This window comes from Ctenopharyngodon idella, chromosome 3 (assembly GCF_019924925.1).
Source record: "Ctenopharyngodon idella isolate HZGC_01 chromosome 3, HZGC01, whole genome shotgun sequence".
Taxonomy (NCBI): Eukaryota; Metazoa; Chordata; class Actinopteri; order Cypriniformes; family Xenocyprididae; genus Ctenopharyngodon; species Ctenopharyngodon idella.
The window spans coordinates 32,186,747-32,206,539 of NC_067222.1; the positions used below are offsets into that span (position 1 = coordinate 32,186,747).

A 19,793-nucleotide genomic window follows, 5' to 3' on the forward strand; every position below is an offset into this window, starting at 1 on the left:
ATTCTGAAGAGACAAGTTGAGCATCACTCTCCATCCAGTATCCAGTCTCTAAAAGAGGTCATTCTTGAAGAATGGAAAAAGATAGATGTTGCAAAATGTCGCCAACTTGTTCATTCCATGCCTAGAAGACTTGGTGCTGTCATTAAAAATCATGGAAGCAATACAAAGTACTAGATGTAGTCGTTTTTGTTGTGGGGTGTACTCATTTTTGCATCACCCTAATTTGAGTAAAACTGAAAAATGTGTAATCTAAGTTATATTATTAACCTTACTTTCATGTTATAAGTTAAACAGATGTTATATTAAACTTAGTCTTGTCAACATTTTGGAAATTGTTTTTGTGTTCATTGAGATATTGTTTAAAATGTTACTTTTCAAAGGGGTGTACTAATTCACGCTGAGCACTGTATATAAAAATAATTTAAAATTAGGGGATTTTATGATATTCTTTATGCCATGGAAAATTTTGATGCTAACCTCAATTGTTTTAATACACACCAAAGATACAATATTTCGCTTTTTATGACAAATATTGTCATTTTAATGTGTAAATCATCTCTACTGAAGGGTTAAAATAATTTTTGCAAACAACAGTCTGATTAATAATTAAAATAAATCATTGCTGCGTTAATGACTGTTTGTGTCGGTAAGGACACAATGTTAATGACGCATGTTAATAATGTAACCTTAACAATAGGTTACTGTTGTGAAAAACAGTAAAAAACAAAAACAGAAGGTATTTTGCCAAAGAGGTATTGAAGGAAAGACTGGGTTAAAAACTAATACTTTTATGAACTTATATTATAACAACAAACTAATTTTTAACTAAGCCTTCAGTATTTTGTTTTGTCCTCAGGTTTGTTTTGTTTATCCTCCACTGTCTTCTGTTTTTGATTTGTCAGTTTATCTGCTCTTTTTTTTTTCTTTTTCTTTTTTTAATGCTCTTTTTCCATAATTATTCATATCTGTCAGGGTCTTTTCTCATTAAGTCTCTGCATTTCTGTCATCTTATTAGATGAATTTGGTATCATTTAGGGTTGCAAAAATGGCATGTTTATATTTAGATTACAGTATAATGATTTAGATTATAGTACAACATTTTATTTATATATATATATATATATATATATATATATATAATTTTATAGTATAAAAATTTGTCTCTACCGCAACGCAAAGTCTTTACCACAACACCTAAAAATGCTGCGGTAAAGACGTTGCGGAAATGACATTTTTGCTAACATTGCTGATAACTGGCAGTAGGCAAGGTCTGATACATCAGTTTTGACTTTTAGCACCACATATACATGTATTCAACAGTAATATAAATTTATTTTTTAAAATGTAGTTCAAAATACACAATTACTAAGCTGAATGGTAAGGACACATAATAAATACTTATGAAGAGAAGATGATCTTTATCTTAGTTTTCTGGATCTTGAGAGTGACCTAATGGGGTTGGCCCAATTTGTAAGCTCACATGCTAATTTCTGTTTCCATAGAAACTAGATTTGTTTGGCTTTGAACAAATGTCATATTAAGAGTCTTTTTTTAGTGTTGCAATAAGGACTCAAAAGTGCGGGACAGGTGTATTTAGATTGAAAAAAAATCATACAAATGATGAGTAAACAAAAAAAGAACTTTAAGATGGTGTAAAGTAACATTTATATGAAACTAATTAATTTGAAATAATGTCAAATTGTAAAAGAATTAGCTAAAGAATTAGCTAATTTTACGCATCTCAGCATTGAAACCACAGGTGTGGGACATGAGAAAAAACTGCAGAACCACCCATGAAGCAAGATCAAGTTAAAAGTTTAAAAGAGTGTGTTGAAGACTTTACTTTTGTTAAAAAGCATTAAAAGTCATTAAATGGATTTTGCGAAAATTAAGGCCTTAAATGGCATTAAAAAGCATTAAATTTTATTCCTACAGGCATTAATTTTTTTAGATAGTTTTGAAGGAAAATAATACCAGTTTATATTGAATATAGCCTTCATAATTAATAACTTTGATTTGCTGTCGCAAAATATGTACATAAATGTACATATTTTGCGACAATATAATTCGATTCACCCTTCCATCTCCAGGTTGGGACCTGGAGATGGAAGGGTGAATCAGTGTTGCCAACTTTTCAGACCCCTTTTGAGACTTTTTCCAAGAAAGCGCATTGTGACGAATATATATTGTTAACCTGATCTAGCTTCCGAGACTCCCCGGTACTGCCGCACGAGCGCGAGGTCTTGCTTTCCTGCCACAGGCGTACCTGTGTCTGCTTTGTTCAGTGAGTGGCTGAGAGGAGCAGCGCATTCAGTTGAGGATGTCAGAGAACAAATCAAATAGATACTATTGCTTCTAACCTGAGTGATCATTTTACGTGTACATATAGCCAAAATCACAGCAAATGTCTTTATATTATGTGTATGGTGATTTTGTCAGACAACGTCTCGATTATAAATCAGGATTTTAGCGCTGGTTTAACATGTCAGGGCTCGACACTAACGCTTGTCAATTAGTCCAGGAAAAGTGTATTTTTTGAAGGGGCAAGTGAAAGAGAATTCTACAAAGACCTGATTAAAAGGTCAATACCAAAAAAAAAAAAAAAACAACATGAGAATCACACATTTTATTACATTTAGTTTAAGTGGCGATCCATAGTGGATAATAATAGGCTGTATAATGTAGTGACGATAACAAGGTTGCGCTGTTGAGGCTCGCACACCATCTCGAGGAGAAATGGAAACATGAGCGAAGCACACACAAAAAGAAGTTTTTATATCTTGATACAGGTAAAACAAAATCACACGACCAAGAATGCTGTTTTCCTAAATAGGCTACCGTCACAATTAAAAACGTGACACTGATTTCATACAACAGTTCAATTAACAAATAGTTAATATTAAGTCACTACATTTTAGAAGGAACATTGACTGTTTTTGTTCTATTTTAGCAGCAAAAATAGTTTCAAACAAAGATCACAGCAGAACCATAAGCGCAACACTCAGCCTTGTTTTCGTTACTGAGTGATTCAGCATTTTGAATTAGTCAAAGATTAAATGACCCATTCATAAACAACTGCCTCATTCTTGAACGAATCATCCATTGGAATGAATCGCTTATTAAGACGGTTACTTGATGCCACCTACTGGTGGTTTAGTTTAATTTTCTAATTGTTTAATCATTTTCCCCCCAACATTTCTTACAATCCCATAACATTATTTAATGTAGTTGTAATTGTTTTTATTGTAAATTTGTAAATTATTTAATTTGATTGGTAACAGCCCTAAGTGTCTTATTCTAATTAAATTTATTGATCGAATTTAAGAATTTAAATTTTACATGAATCGTTCAAGAATCGTACAAGTGAATGAAAAGGCTTAATGTCGAGCCCTGTATGTAGTCTTAATGGGCCGTGTTTCAGTCACCATTTCATATTGTCTGACAACCAAAACAGAAAAATATATAGATGAAACAATTTTATTGGGAATTTGGCTGTATTAAAATATGTGAGCAAAAAGGGTAGCACCAGAGAAGCAAACAAATGTAAAGGGCTGACACTTGGCAGAATGCAAATGCAACGACATGATGAATATTCTAATTGCCTTATGACGTCATCTATCGGCATTTACCGACATATGTGTGTATATATATATATATATATATATATATATATATATATATATATATACCATTTAAAATTTTAAAATTGGCATTAAAAAGCATTAAATTAGATTTGATGAAACCTGTAGAAACCCTGTTACTGTTTAATGTTGTGAAAACACTGCATTATGGTTATTCGAACAGCTGTGAATAGTCCTATTTCTATTGTCACACATCATGGTCAGTGTAGACATAATTTTATTTGACACGTACAAAATAACGAGACTATAGCTTGAAGTAACGGAAGTATAGCCTGGGAAATATGTTGTACTGTGTCAAAAACATTTTGTGAAATTTTGGTGTGACCTATTACACAAAATGCACTTTTATCCCTCACAGGTTAATTCTGTGAGAAGATTTTTTCACCACTTCCTGTTTTCCATCTCTCTCTCTCTCTCTCTCTCTCTCTCTCTCTCATTCTCTCATTCAGTCTGTCCATCCATCTACACAGCCCTGTTTCAGTGTTCTAAATGAATTTGTTCATTCGGCTCTGCTTACACCACTTATTAGCTTTCCACTAACAAAAAGTACCATAGTATTACCACAGCTCGACAACATAAATATAATATGCAGATAAATGTATAGTCACTATCATTTTAATCACAATATTATGTAGACTTACTCAAGTATGGTTTCCCTAAACAAAATTTTAAAAATTACATTAATAATGATTTTATGGTGTGTTTATCATTCTTTAGCTGTAAATCTCAAAAGACAAAACAAAAGGCAAACAAGATAAAAATGAATTGATTGAATTATGACAATTCATTTCAATATTTTAAGTTTAGGCTTGGGTAAAGTGACAGAATCCTTGAAAAGAGTTTATTCCTTTGAAATTTGGTACATTTGTTAAACAAAAGTGATGCAGTTGAACATATTTAATGTCAATGGCATTAAATAAAATATAAATAAACCTATTAAACCCATTAATTCAATGTCCTATAAACCTAAAAAGATCTGTAAACATTTGCATGTTGCAAGTTCCTTCACAAGTCATTAGGTTGCTCTCCAAAACCTTCACCCTCTCTGCTCCTCTCTGGTGGAATGAGTTGCCAACCTACATCTGATCTACTGAGATCATCACAACTTTCAAAAAGCAGGTAAGACACACTTCATCCACAAGCACTTACTATTTCGCAAGCTTAAGGCACTTAAATACAAACACACAAAATCATTTTCTTCATTGCATTTCACCTCTGTTCTAGCATGCTTCCTGGTCTAGCTTTCTAAAAAAAAAACCTGGCTTTGTACATTATGAATATTGTTGGCTCTTTGACGAATTGCTTAATCCCTCTATTGTATGTTGCTTTAAGCATCTGCTAAAAAATGCATATGTCTTTGATTCTATTAATACATTATTTATGTATTAACAGCATCAAATGTGTGCTAGAACCGCATTTCATGTACAAATACCCATACAGTATTTACTAATGAGATCATGCCGATTTGTTTCTTTTCTCTTCCCTATTTCCTGCCAGATCCATTCTAGACCCACCTGGGCTGATGTCTAACTATCTCAGAAGTGATCTGTGAGATCACGGAGATCATTAGGGTCATTCCTCATATATTTATCCTGGCACTGGCTCTCACTCAGGGCACCAGGTGTGTCAACTCAGATAAAGCATAAAGGCCGGTATTATATAATGTATTAACTTTTTTGATTGTTGCACAGCGGTTTTTTTTCTGCCCGCCAGAACCTCTAAGAGTCCCTGGCACATTTACAAAAAGCCTGTGTGCTGACAGTGCAGAGCACACCACAGCACTGATACAGAGATTTTCATCCACACACACAGCTCTCTTTATTGGCTGTTGTTACAGCCTGATGAGCGGGTTCCCTCTTCCAGTCAAAGCCTATGGAAAATCTAGCCCTGTCAACGGAAAATCTTACAAACGCACACTGCTCTGCAGCACCAACACCACCAGGGACAAAAATAGTATAGCGTAAATGCTTTGTCTCGTAGAAAAGTCAGAAAAGCAACAAGAAGAAGCTAGATGAATCCAATTTTAACTACAAAACATGTGAAAAAGCAAAGTCTTCATTAGTCACAGATTCCAGCTAAAGCAACAAACACAGGACCACTGCCATAAGAATCTTACAGAGCAATGGAAAAAAGCGGAAAACAGACTTCAGCATGTGACAATCTCTTTGGGTCGTGTCCCAATGGTGGCGCACCGGTCTCTTACCTGCGATTTTGTCTCCCTCCATGGCTAAGCACACACCCTCCTCTGCCACATGTAGCCTGTCTCTCCTCCAACCTTTTTTTGTTGGACTTCCTCTTTCACTCCCAGCGCACCAACACTTTCTCCTCCTTGTTTGCTTTCCCTCGCTCTCCTTTGGCTTTTCCCTCCCTCTCTCTCTCTCCTCCTCTCTCTTTAACTCTACCCCAATCTTCTTGGTTTAATGTCTTCCGTGTGCCGTAATAATGAGCGGACGCAGAATTACGGCATGCCCATGTGCGGATCATATGGAGCGTTCTTGCTTTTTTCCTTTTTCTGTCCTCTCTCATGTGTCCGTCTCTCTCGAAGTCTCTCTCTCTCTCTGCGTCCTCTGACACTGAGGCAGCATTGTGTGCAGGATGGAAACCCAAGGCCATGTGATATGAGCATTTCGTCCCAAAATATCTCCTCTCAGCGGCTTGAGGAATCCTGGACAGCCCTCTGATTTTCTTCAGGGCTCTGGTGATTCACGAGAGAAAGGTAGAGGAGATAGACGTGACCAACATCACACCCCTGTGATCGAAAACAAACATCTGAACACTGACTCAGACCGTAGACAAACATTTTCATACGCTGCCTGCCGCTCCTAATTTCAAGTACAGCCAAGTCACACAACGCAGATTCCTTTGTTTTCCTTTGTGTTGCTCAACGAGAGCAAATGCAGACCTCTATTTGAAAGCATTTGGAGTCAGGATGATGTGTCTTGTTCAGGAAGTGAGAATGACCTTTGGCTTTTCTTTCTGGGGGGTTGCAGGGTCGTCTGGCGAGCAGACAGCTGGGGCATAATTTACATAAAAGAAAGCAACCGCAAAATAAAATCGATTAACAAATGCCAATATGTTGAGTTGACCGATATCTTGCGCTTGTAGTAAATTAGTGATTTGTAAAGCATTCCCACAACAGGCCTCTTAACACAGGAACAATACTGCCTCTATGAGAGAATTCATAGATCTACACCCACTGACAGCCGTAAATTCCCAAACACATGACATTTCTTAGACCTCAAAGAGATGTTGTGTCACAGTCTTACTGTAGCAACAGGCTCTGCTAGCAATGTACAACACACTCTAGACCACTCAGAAGAGCTAACAGATCAACAGTGCTGTTTAAAATACTCAGGAATGTGGCCAAAAGTGCTTGATTAGTAAACAATTGAAAGTAATAGTTAGGGAATAATTATATGTATTTGAATGGATTTCCATATTTTCCGACCTGAGAAGTATGACCCATGTGAATCATGCAATGACCTTAAAGGGTTAGTTCACCCAAAAATGAAAATTCTGTCATTAATTACTCACCCTCATGTCGTTCTACACCCGTAAGACCTTCGTTCATCTTCAGAACACAAATTAAGATATTTTTTGATAAAATCTGATGGCTCAGTGAGGCCTCCATTGACAGCAAGACAATTAACACTTTCATATGCCCAGAAAGCTACTAAAGATGTATTTAAAACAGTTCATGTGACTACAGTGGTTCAACCTTAATACTTTTTGTGCGCCAAAAAACAAAATAATGACTTTATTCAACAATATCTAGTGATGGGCGATTTCAAAACACTGCTTCATGAAGCTTCGAAGCTTTACAAATCTTTTGTTTCGAATCAGCGGTTCGGAGCGTGTATCAAACTGCCAAAGTCAGTGATTGTTGAGTAAAGTCATTGTTTTGTTTTTTTTGGCGCACAAAAAGTATTCTTGTCGCTTCATAACATTTAGGTTGAACCACTGTAGTCACATGAACTGTTTTAAATATTTCTTTATTAGCTTTCTGGGCATTGAAAGTGTTAATTATCTTGCTGTCAACAGAGGCCTCACTGAGCCATCAGATTTTATCAAAAATATCTTAATTTGTGTTCTGAAGATGAACGAAGGTCTTACGGGTGTAGAACGACATGAGGGTGAGTAATTAATGACAGAATTTTCCTTTTTTTGGTGAACTAACCCTTTAAACAGTTACTAAACAAACTGCAAAATGCTGTGTTTTTAGATATTTCATGCATGGATTGCTTCTGACAGCACTTCAAGAGCTAGCGACGCTGTGTGCAGGACACCCTTAGCATCTCAGCCAGAATGGTCTAAAATGAACGCTCATCATGCGGCAAATGCAAGTAAAATTTGATGTTGACAGGTTGAAGACTAATTCAGTTTCTTGTTATTGTAATTGTATGGGAATTAAAATAATCTTCAGCTTTATTCTTTTTGTATTTCACAGAAGAAAGAAATTCATGCAGGACATGAGGATGAATAAATGATGACAATTTTCATGAAACAGTGTTACGTGCCAGTTGGTTTGAAAGGCTGTGATTTATTTGTATAAATATATAGTCATGCCAAACTGGGGAGGAGACTTTTTTTTTTTTTAATGGATGCCAATGAAGGAGAGGCTTTTGTACACTTTAGTGGTTTTTGTGTGTTTTTCCGCCAAAATATAAGCTCTATGGCTTAAATAATAATGATAACAATTATTATTATTAAGTACTCAATATGGTCAAAGATGTTTAGCACAGTCTGTGCTTTAAACACAGTTTCAAGGACTTCTGGCATCTTATACAGACACAGTAGCCAAATCTCTTGTTTTAAGCAGACGTTCAGACTCCGTGACGCCAGGATATACTTTCTAACCAACAACATGTCATGTTTGTTAAGTGCATAGCTAGCATAAAGACAGAACATGCTGACATTTTCCACAGCAAGTCAGTGACCAAAAGTCAATGCATACAATACATTTTATATATAATATAACTCTATAAATGTTAACTCATATATATATATATATATATATATATATATATATACATAGTGTGTATGTGTTAAGAAAAGTGTTAACTTCACACTTACATACTTTTTTTATATATATATATATATAGTGTGTGTGTGTGTGTGTGTTAAGAAAAGTGTTAACTTGCATAATTAACAAGGTTTAAAGGCAAACATGACACTAGATATATTAAAATAGAACAAAAGCTTAGTATTATTAAAGTTGTTTTTATGCTTTAAAAAGTTATTTTTTTATGTTGTCTGATGGCTGACACACATTAGCACACACACACAAAAAAAGAAAAAAAAGAAGAAAAAAAACACACACAAGCACATGCACATACCTGTAACCACACATACTCACACACATATAGTTGGAGCAAATCTGTTTTGTGTTTTATGTAAGAGTAAAACTGAGGTTTAAAATGTAAGACTGCCTGGACAGCACACAAACAAAATTAGCTTTAATTAGCATTCTTTCTCCAGTGTGCGTCATTCATGAGCATGTGTTTATGTGTATGTTTTGTTTGTGAAATCTGTCAGGCAGATCTCTGGATCTTCAACCAGCCCCCATATGCATACGTGCTGACTTTGCAAAAGCAGTCTGCGCTTCCCGCTGCGAGAGGATGCTTCAGTGGTGAGATATCACACACACACACACACACGCACACACACACACACACGCACACAGGCGCGCATGCAAGGTGTGAACCCTCACGCAACCACTTATGTGCAAAGATACACGAGTCCACGAATGTAAACATCAAAAATCATTTGCGCTGTCCACTTTGAGAGAACGCTTCCTGAAAAACAGCAACAGATGCACAGCAAAACTGCTCTTTGTGGTTTCTCTCTCTCGCTCTCTCTACAGAGATATATATATATATAACCTTCTTACAGAGAAAACAACCCAAATAGTCAACTGCTGTAACCACTGCCCCCAAACACATGCACACACACATTTAAAAACTGAATTACGCTTTACAAAAACACATTTAGGTCTATTTAACATCAATTTAGATCATTATGACTCTAAAACACTGATTCTCTACTGGTTTTGCTTCAAGATCCATATTACACTGGATATCAAGTGGAAATCCAACATGGTACCAAAAAATTGTTTATCGTTCAATTGCAAAATGGCACCAGTGATTTTTTTTTTTTTTTTTTTTTTTTTTCAAGAGTCATTGAGACGAAATATCTACGATAAGATTAAGATCTTATTTTTTTCTCTGTGTGTGTGTGTATTCTTGTATATATGGTTTATGAGGACAAAAAAAATGTGCATAATGACAATATTAGTAGTGATATTATTTTAAATTAACATAACATGAACAACTTGGCTTTCAAATGTTATTTAAATTTCAGTAGTTTTCATCAGCCAATTCACCAGACAAAACAAACTGTGTTCAGCATAAACCATGTTTATCCTTGCTGCAAACCCGTATCAAATGTTGTCTGGATCATATTTTTTTTTCTTGGCATCTCCCTAATTTAGCTGCTTCTACCGCAGTACTGTAGAGTTTAACTGGATACAGAGCATCTGACATCATGAATGACAACAGAGGTTCCTCCTCCTTTTAAAAGCTAACAAATTTTACTATACTAACTACATAATTATATATGGTTAGTTGCATTTTATTATTTGCATTTAACAGGGTTTTTTTCCTCCTGTCCAGACCCTAGCAGATCAGATCTGTGAACCAATTTTTGGTGAAACCTCTGATCTATAGTGTATCACAACGATGAACAACAGCAAACCCGTGCGTGAATGTGAACACTTACCAGTACCAGTACCAGTAGGACTTGTTGCCTCTCCTCTCTCTGGCCTCCTCAGCCTTCCACCGGTGGACCTCGCAATGCCTGTCAGCACAGAAGACATAATAGAAACACGTATCAGAATGATCTAATTAGGAGGAAGGATATAGAGGAAGATGTAAAGGACACGGTGTCCAGAAGAAATGAAGTAGAGGGAAGCAGATGTGTTGGGAACAGACATCAGAGGAATGAAGCTCTGCCCACTCAATTAAGGGCTGCATGTGTCTGTAAAATCAACTCAGATGGGTCACAAACACAGAGACAGATCAAACGCTGCTGTCCTTTGAAATCTGTGCTGGCAATACAGCCCTTCAGATTGGAAGGATTAAAGTCGGCATGAAACGGAAGTTGCGATAGTCTTTTCTTCTTTATTATGACTGATATCTGAGTGAGGCCCCGTTCACACTAGTGTGTTTTTGTTTTAAAACGGTGTTTTAAAATGAACACGATCCTCATCTACACTGCCGTTTCCATAGCGTTTCAGAAATGATCTCAGTCTACACTACATGTATGTCAATGCATGTCACATGACCGTTCATACACACTGGGCATGCGCGTACAAGTGTAAACAGTTGCCTCTTGCGCATGTAGGCAGCTGCAGTATTAAAAAAATGCAGTTTAACTGCACAACGGCTGCTAAAAATGACAACAAAGCCAGCAAAGATTGCAGTTCAGTCTCCATGTTATTGTTTACATGGTCGTCAAGGATACGCAGAGCAAACGTGTGCAGCCACGCCATCGTTTTCAAAAGTCTCCGTTTTGGTCCGTTTACACTGAAACGCAACCCCAGCGTTTTCCATCTAAAACGGGCTCTGCAGCGTTTTCAACAGCCTCCGTTTTCGAGGTTCGAAAATGCCGGCGTAGTGTAAACGACAGGTGTAACCGCAGCCAAAGTTATGCGTTTTTAAAACGAAAACGCACTAGTGTAATCGGGGCCTAAAATGGCTTCTCAAGCAAGAAAAAAATGTAGGATGGGACTTGATTTTTGTCCATTGAGAACTGATTAGATCATTAGATGGTTGCGGTTTGCCACTGCTGTGATGTCATGTGAGTGACAGGTTGTGACAGGTTGTCCCGCCCTCATGCCAGTAAACTTTATGGTGACTTGAAGTTTCAGACATCATACAAAATAAGTGATTCAATGTGGAGTTTTTTGACAGTGTCACAGTCACAGTGAGATACAGAGATGACTCTAAAGGTCAAACTGTAAAGGCCAAACTTGTTTGCACAGGTTTGAACTGTAATGTGGGTCACGCTGTATGCTTGGCAGATGCAAGATGCAATGATACTGGTAAATGTGATAATTTGAAAAACAAGCTGCATGGGGGAAAAGAGATACACAAATGCCTTTTTATAAGTGGGCCCATCTTAAGAGGACGTCCAGATGATATTTAACCTCAAAATAAATAATTACATAAAAATGATATTTAGAAACATGAAGCTTTTTTTTTTTTTTCATGATAAGTAAATTTAAACTCCTAATTCTCATAACCATAATGCATAAGAGTCTTATTCTCATTATTGTAATTGTGGTAGCGATTTCTTGTAATGCCTTTAATTTATGCTGACTGTAATAAAAACACATTCTATTACAGTAATTTTAATGAGAACTATACATCCAAAAAATAAAAACATCACGGTCTTAGGTTAATTGCCATGAAAATATTATCACACTGCAAGAACACAGAACATTACAAGTAAAAAAAAAAAAAAATCACAAGCCTTTAACTTTTAATAACAGTTTTCGTAAAGGGTTTGACGCATCTTGCCATTTCCTCCAGATATATCACTGAGATATACCACAATCTATGTGTGTGTAAATGTAAGTCCTTACAGTTCAGATGTTTCACTGATACCGAGAACTTTGTGACAAAGAAAAAGCTAAGACAAGTTGAATGTGTGAATTTCCACTAACATAGGAAACAACTCTTCGCTAGTCCCTATAACAGTTATACATAACAATTATTGTGTTTCACAGGTGACAAGGCATTAACTTGTTTCCATTCAGATGTGTTGGTTTATTCATCCTTTCTGGCAAATCCCTGACACTCTTCGCTGAGTCAGTTTGCTCTTCCTGCAGAGGAATCTGTGTATTGGCTCTGTGGTTGAATGTTTTGGCACCAGTAAAATGTAAACCGTTTGTTAAAGACTTATCCAAAATCTGTTGACACTTGTTAGTGGCATGCATCACAGATATAACAAAATGCAAACGTAGAGATGGGGCCATTAGCTTTAATAATGCATCACTCTTGTTATGTGCAAGTCTAACAGATAAAAATAGGCTACTGCAGAGAAACAGTGCCCTCTTACCATTACGTCGCTGGTTCAGACTAAATCAATCAAGCCCAGAAACAGTCATTCAGTGTTTTGGCTTACCAACATGCTCGACCACCAAAACTTTTCCAATGTATCACCTGCTCTTTGGGTTAATTTTGCATTATAAACTCAGGCTGTCTCTGCTTTTATGCATTTAGATACTGATTTGGTTAGTAGTTCGTTTTCTCGCATACATGAACAAAAAACAAAAACAAAACAAAACAAAAAACATTATAACTGTTTTTCCTGTCAAGCCTTCTGAGACCCTAGTCAGCAAGTCTAAACATAAGAGCATAATGTGTTGAAATGCAATGAGCCACAAAGTACAGGAAATATTCACACAATGCAGGTAAAAAGGCTGAGTGACAGAAATAATCTACCAGGTATACAATGTATATCATGTAACACTTTATATTAAATTAAACCTGCCTTCAGGGTGAGTTCATATACAAAATACTGTGACAAGCTGACAAAATGGATTTATATGTTATGAAGTGGCTGAAAATGTCCTCAGTTTTATTGACACACTACAGAGATAAGAAAGGGTGAGATCATTTGGGTTGTTTTCTGTGTAAATAAGAGGGGTCCCTGCACATAACATTGGGACATGACTGAACAGGCCAGCATTGGCAAATACATACGCTCAAATGTGGATTGCATCACATGCACTATAGCTTACGACTGTAGTTTGTTTAATTTTTTTATTTTGTACATTTTTTTTTTTTTTATGTTGTCAATTTTCATTGTCAGAGTTTTTTTTTTGAATCAATGTTTTTCATCAGCCAGTGGAAGTAAAAATGCAACACATTTTATCAGTGCTACTTGTAACTTTAGCACCATATTGTTTTTACTTAAACAGAGAAGTCAGCAATTAAAATTAGGTTAATTAAAATAAAATACTTTAAAAAAAATTGCATCACTTATGTTTACAGATATAAAACATAAATAAATCCAATTAATTTTTTACATACTAAGATTCTAATATATGTAATATCTACTCCTAATTGTCTATTTGGATTTTATATGGATATATATATAATTTTTTTTCTTTGCCATCTTTCAAACTGATTTTAATTTGGTAAAAACCCTATTTAAATGGAAATAATTCATTTTGAAATCACTATTATTATGATTACATGTTTCAAACATTGCACGTTTAGACAACCATAATGAATATGGAAGAAAAAATACAGAGTGTACCAAGTGTAAAAACAAGCTAAAATAAAACCATGCCTTTTGTTTCCTCTATAGACTAGTACCCACCCATTAAACCAGACCATTAACTTCAAGAAAGAACAGGAAGAAATTTCTACTGAATACAGTGTCTTAGTGAGAGAGACACTTCAGAGATGTTTAATATGAGCTTAAACACTTAAAGTCGAGATGAAACGGAAGTTGAGATAGTCTTTTCTTCCTTATTGTGATATATCTGAGTAAAAAAAGAAAAAAATGTCGGGTGGGACTTGATTTTGTCCACTGGGAATTGATTGGATCATTGGATAGTTGTGGTTAGCTATTGGTCGATCTCATGTGAGCGACAGGTTGTCCCGCTCTTGTGCCAGTAAACATGTCATCAGAGAAGAGAAGAGATGTTGCTGCAAGAAGGAGGGGAAGTTATTTTGTTTAAATATCATGAGGGCACGTGAATTTTAAAAAAATATATATATATGTACATGGATAAATCATTTATTATAATTGCAGCAATATTCCATAAAAATAGGAGTTGTCAATTTTGATTTCATGGTGACTTTAAGTGTGTCATATTTTTTTTGTGTGTTAAAAAACGTTATCTATCCCACAACTATTGTATAAGTAAAAAAAACTGTAGGTTGATTCTCCTGAAAAGTGAAATAACTGTAAATCTGTGATGCTATCAAAACATCACTCTGTTTTTAAACATCCTGACCAGGGGTGCTTTTCCCGTACAACGACGTAACTCGCTGCTTTACTACCATAGTATAGTCTCGCGTAGCCAGACCTTCAGACTGACGGCAGAAGGTCTGGACTCTATCACAGCTTTCATTGGCCAAGGACCGCCCAAGAGGACATTTGACTGACATGTTACGCAACCAATCACAGTTCATTTTGTTCCACGTCATGTTTAGGGGTGTAAAAATGTAAAGTCTAATAAATATGTGCATCTAATAAATTATTTATTCAAAAATGTTGTGCAAGTTTACTGCAACAGTGGAGCCGTGAACATCACGTACTTTTGAAAATCCAGTGTTTACTTAATCCTGGAAAGCCCTCATCATCACAATTATAAACATGACGGTGTTCTTCTTCCACGAGGGGGTTTGGCGTCATGGCATTTGTTTCTAGGCGGGCCATTAAAGGAACACGATACACACGTTACCTGGACATCCTGTAGAATTCAACCAACCAGATGACGACTTCGAAAATTCTGAAGTGATTCCACTTGAGTGTGCCATATGCATCAGACTTTCAGCCAACGGTCCTTGGGCGTGACGTCTGAGGCTGAGACTAACCATAGGACCCTGCATCTTTGAAGCAATCAACTAGCTAGTCGCGACCATTTCCCAAAACAGTATTGTCACAAATTTGTCGTTCAACCATGCTGGTTAATGATGTCACACAGGTAGTGGAATAATAACTTCTTTTAACGAATCTGTTTGAGATTGAATTAATGCTAGATTGTTTGCTATAAATTACAGACATGGAGTTATTTTGCTTTATTTCCAGATTCAATCATAGGCTCATTCTTACGTATAGAGCTTGTACATACAGGCGCACTCTTCAAAAACGGTGCTTTAAATCTCTTAACAAACTAAAAGACGTGAATGACTTTTCATTCAAAATAAAAGATATAGATTGTACTGAATGTCAGCTTGCTTATTAAGGATTTACTAAGCCCGCTTGTCATGGAAACAAGAACTGCTTCTAACCACAGCTCGAGAGCTGTAGCTCCAACCACACAACTGTGTGATGCTGTGAATGTTCGTTGTTTTTGGGAAACACAAATTCTTTGAACTATGCTGATAACGTTGACCATAGTTGGCTAACAATGCTTTCAGGAAACGCACCCCAGCCTGACATAGCAACATCGACTCGACCAATGTTGGGAGTTTGGGGTGGTTTTATGTCTTTGATTGACCAATGACAGATAGGGGGAGTGTTTGGGAAGTTAGTTTGGAAACAATCATTATTTTTTCAGTTCTATATGGTGATGCTAGCAGAAATCCATAGTCTTGCTGGACATGTGACTGACAGTGACAGAAGGTAATCTTTAACTCCTCTCTCCTGATTCTTAGCTAAACACCTTGTGAGATGAAGTGGCCATTATCAATCCATGACATTCCCGTGTCCACATTCAGTAATCACAAAGCTTGACAAAAACTGAAACAGGGAGACATGGAGGAGGTAGGAAAAGACCAAACCATTTGTCAGTTCCAGTGTCAAGTCAAGTGCTGTCAAAGGAAACAGTTTTAGCACATGTGAAATGTATGACATGGTACTGAAAATGACTGTGATCAACCTTCCAAGTCGACATGCCTCTGGAGCAGAGAGGAATTTCAAAGCACTCTCGGCCTGGGTTAATTTTACAGGAGATTTGAGTTGCCGCTGACTCACCTGTCAGTTCGACTGTGATGACAGGGCAGGTCAGGAAAGGGGAGGGAGGCAGTGAAGGAAAAGGAGCCAGATACCGATAAAAAAAAATGTTCTATAGTGCAGAGTCTCTATTGCCTCAGTAAGCTCTGTTGGGCAATGATCCAAAATAAAGGATTAACAAAGAGATTCATTCATCCGCTCAAAATCATTCACTTCCAGATGAGACATAGGAGACATTTTTTAGCATGGAACCTAACAGAATTCCACATGGAAGCATTGCAAGCAATCCAACATGTAGTTTTTCATATGATCTTCACACTTAACAGTGTCCAAAAAACAAAATGGAGGCAGAAAATGACTCATAACATCAGAAGTTCATCCAAGCATTAAACTGATGCAGAAAGAGCTGACAGTGTGTCATGATTAATAAATGATCTGTGTGATTTACGCCCTGTATGCGTGAACATGTCTAGTGGAGTCTTATTGTGTTAGTGTTTGATTACTTCTCATTGTGAGTTACTGATTTACCTCAAGTGCTCAGGGCGTGTTACACGGCAAAGCACACATGTGCACACTCAATACAAAGTGTTGCATAATCTTTGAAATATGTAAATCAATAAAAAAACTTGAAGTGCTTATGACTTTAAAGGGATATTTCGGTCAAAAAAAATAAAGTTCTGTCATCATTTACTCACCCTTATGTTGTTCCATGTTGTGGTTTTTGTCTTTGCCCATTGACATTCCTCCAATGGGCAAAAGCAGTTGAAACATTCTTCAAAATAAGAAAGTCATACAGGTTTGGAACAACATGAAGTAAATGATGACAGAATTTTTATTTTTGGGTGAACTATCATTGTTCTTGCAGTGGAGGCCAAGGTTGTACTTGAGGGATATTCTCTGAATGAGATCACATACACTGTGTGCTGCCAGCGAAAGAAGGAGAAAAAGGACTGACTGATTACATGATCCAACATGTGTGTGCTAGGAGTTGGGTGTGCTGTGACAATGACTTTGGCAGGCCCGAGGAAACGCTACATTCCTGCCAAATCATTGTGTACACAGAGAGTTCGGCTTATGAGTCTGTCGAGATTATAGGGAAGAAACATGCGGCTGTTCTCAATGGAAGAGTTCTATGTAGCGCCGCAGGCTCTGTTGCACAACGAAGGGGAAACAGTGTAGGTGAAACACTGGGAACAAGCAATGAATGTTCTCCATACTACAAAATGCAGCTGCCGCTGTGATACAGGGAAGCTAGCATGTCCAGTCACACAAATGAGTTGATGTGATTACCACCCTAAATGTGTCCATTTACATATCAGTCTTGAGGTTTTCTCTAGGGTCACAAGGGTCTAGGGTCATTTTAGTTTTTACCAAAATACTAAAAATCCCCCTCATTCTAAAAAACATATCTTTATGTTCAGGAAAAACATAAAGAAAAACTATAAAATGTAAAAAATATGGTAGATTTGGAGGTGTCAGACAACCCCCCCAAGATCTTATGCTTTCTCTTTTTTTTTCTTGAAATGGGTTTACAACCGTTTCCTGCAAATTATAAAGTTAGGTTAGCCTACAAGTTTAGTAAGTTTGCGTATCTTTACTCGTCGCCAGATAGACGCTAACGAACAGAAGTCGCGTTTACCAGAGGGGGGTAACCATAACAACAGCATGATGCTTGCGTTTTCCATAGCAATCAGTTTGGGCGGTACAAGTAGATAAACACTGACAAATGATTATGTAGACCTAGGCTATAGGCTAAGTTTATTATAAATTTGCACATCACAAATGTCGGCCTATCACCAAAAAAAAAAAAAAAAGGTTATTGACATTTGAATAACTGCTATAGTGGCGCGAGACGACGAATCCCGCCAAGAAAATTATATAGGCTAATTCACACCATGCAAAACATATGACATCCTTAAGGAAATAACCCCTAATTAATAACTGTGCGAAGACGCAACGTTTGTCATAAAGTAGCCTATGTCTATCTAAAAAAAGTTCTACAAAATAATTTCAGTAAACCAAGCCAAATAAGGGTATCTTACTTCCCTGAGCACAGCACATGAGCAAAACTATCCCAGCATTGAAATTATGGGAGGTCATTTTCAGTTAATCGGTTAAGGCCTACGTATTAGCCTACAATGCCTGTTTTTTATTGTTTATAGCCCAAGATAATTATGCCTACTTAATAGATAAGTTTTTAGAGATTATTAAAATAATTTGCATACATGTTGTGTAAGTCCTAAATCGACTGTTTATAATAATAATAAAAAAAGACAACATCACAGCGCAAATGAACTTTTCAAGTTTGCTTTCACTTTTACATAGCGGTAGCCTATCTAGATTCACTGCTATTTTATGATAGATCACATCGGTTGTTGACAAGAAACTTTCGGTGGTCCTGTACTCACCAGAATATGTTTTCTTCATGTTCATCTGGTCCTTTTTCTCCTGTGAATTTAAACTTTAGTCTATTACGTCCGTATCTCAGATTGCAACATCTGAAATATGTTCGATCGTTGCGTAGAATTTCTCTCTGGCACTCCGCAAAGCACATGTACCTCGATCAAAATGTATGTATTTAATTCGTCCTAATACTAAACCAACTAAATCGGTTAGAACTAACTCCCACACACCTCCAGCTTTACCTGTCCACACACACACACACACCTGTGGATAACTCCGCCTTAGGGATATAGATAAGACACCTGAAGGTTTGAAGCTGGAACTGTTTGTTAGTCTAGTTGACAAATATGGAAACACGGATAAGTTTTTTTTTTTTTTTTTTTTTTTTTGGAACAAGGTTTTAGGTTAAAATTAGTATGACTGTAAAAGGAAAATGTAAATGTAATAGTAGTGTTATAACTGATAACCAGTTCCATGATTTGTAATAACTTGTTTTTTGCAGCTTTTTCCACAAATTTTTAAAACCGTAAAAAAAAGCAGTAACAGCAAAATGATAAAAACAGTGAACATTTATGAAAAACAATTCATGAAACAGCAAAAATCTAAAAGGTAGCTTACACACATATAGATTTAAAACACGAGACAACTTTCCCCAACCTGACATTTACAAAAAGTAACCTTGCCTGAAAACAAGTTCAAACTTTTGGTTTTAATCTACCTTCAGTATAGTTGAGTCTGAATGTATGTCAGTGTAAAAAGATGTTGGAAGGACAGTGAATAGGTGTTTGAACCAACATACAAAACAATTGCTGTCAAAACACAATTGTTTCAAAGCTACGAGTTACAGCCCTTGCGAGAGGACCTCTGTAGCGCTATAGGAACATGGAGAGAGTTTAGTTTGTTCACATGGTGAGTATTGCGTGTCAACGGGCCAAGTTGTGATGCCGTCGCAGGTTTTTCTGAATGCCAGGGCCTTCAACTTCTGTAAAATGGAGAATTTATCTTTAAAGATTTTTAAAATGGTTTGAAACCCATGTGAAATGGCATTATGGT

The 19,793-nt window shown here is 36.5% G+C and overlaps 1 protein-coding gene and 2 long non-coding RNA genes across 4 annotated transcripts in view; 2 read left to right on the forward strand and 1 right to left on the reverse strand.

Annotated features, from left to right (window-relative positions):
- Window positions 1-18,962, reverse strand: part of septin9a (septin 9a) — a 93,281-nt gene extending 74,319 nt beyond the window's left edge. Inside the window, exons 1-2 of one of the 2 annotated variants that reach the window (XM_051889756.1) lie at window positions 18,746-18,962; window positions 10,419-10,496 (exon numbers count right to left, since the gene is read on the reverse strand). In XM_051889756.1, the coding sequence (XP_051745716.1) occupies window positions 10,419-10,496; window positions 18,746-18,770 (103 nt within the window). In that variant the 5' untranslated portion in view covers window positions 18,771-18,962. Of the gene's footprint in view, window positions 1-5,844; window positions 6,029-10,418; window positions 10,497-18,745 lie in introns of those variants that run through there. The other variant, XM_051889759.1, reaches the window with a different exon arrangement.
- On the forward strand, window positions 305-7,980 carry LOC127510194 (uncharacterized). The gene is made up of 3 exons (XR_007929497.1): window positions 305-4,760; window positions 5,139-5,262; window positions 7,864-7,980. It is a non-coding gene; the product is annotated as an uncharacterized LOC127510194 (long non-coding RNA).
- LOC127510193 (uncharacterized) lies at window positions 8,698-10,462 on the forward strand. The gene is made up of 3 exons (XR_007929496.1): window positions 8,698-9,270; window positions 10,132-10,200; window positions 10,313-10,462. It is a non-coding gene; the product is annotated as an uncharacterized LOC127510193 (long non-coding RNA).
- Window positions 18,963-19,793: the final 831 nt, after the last annotated feature.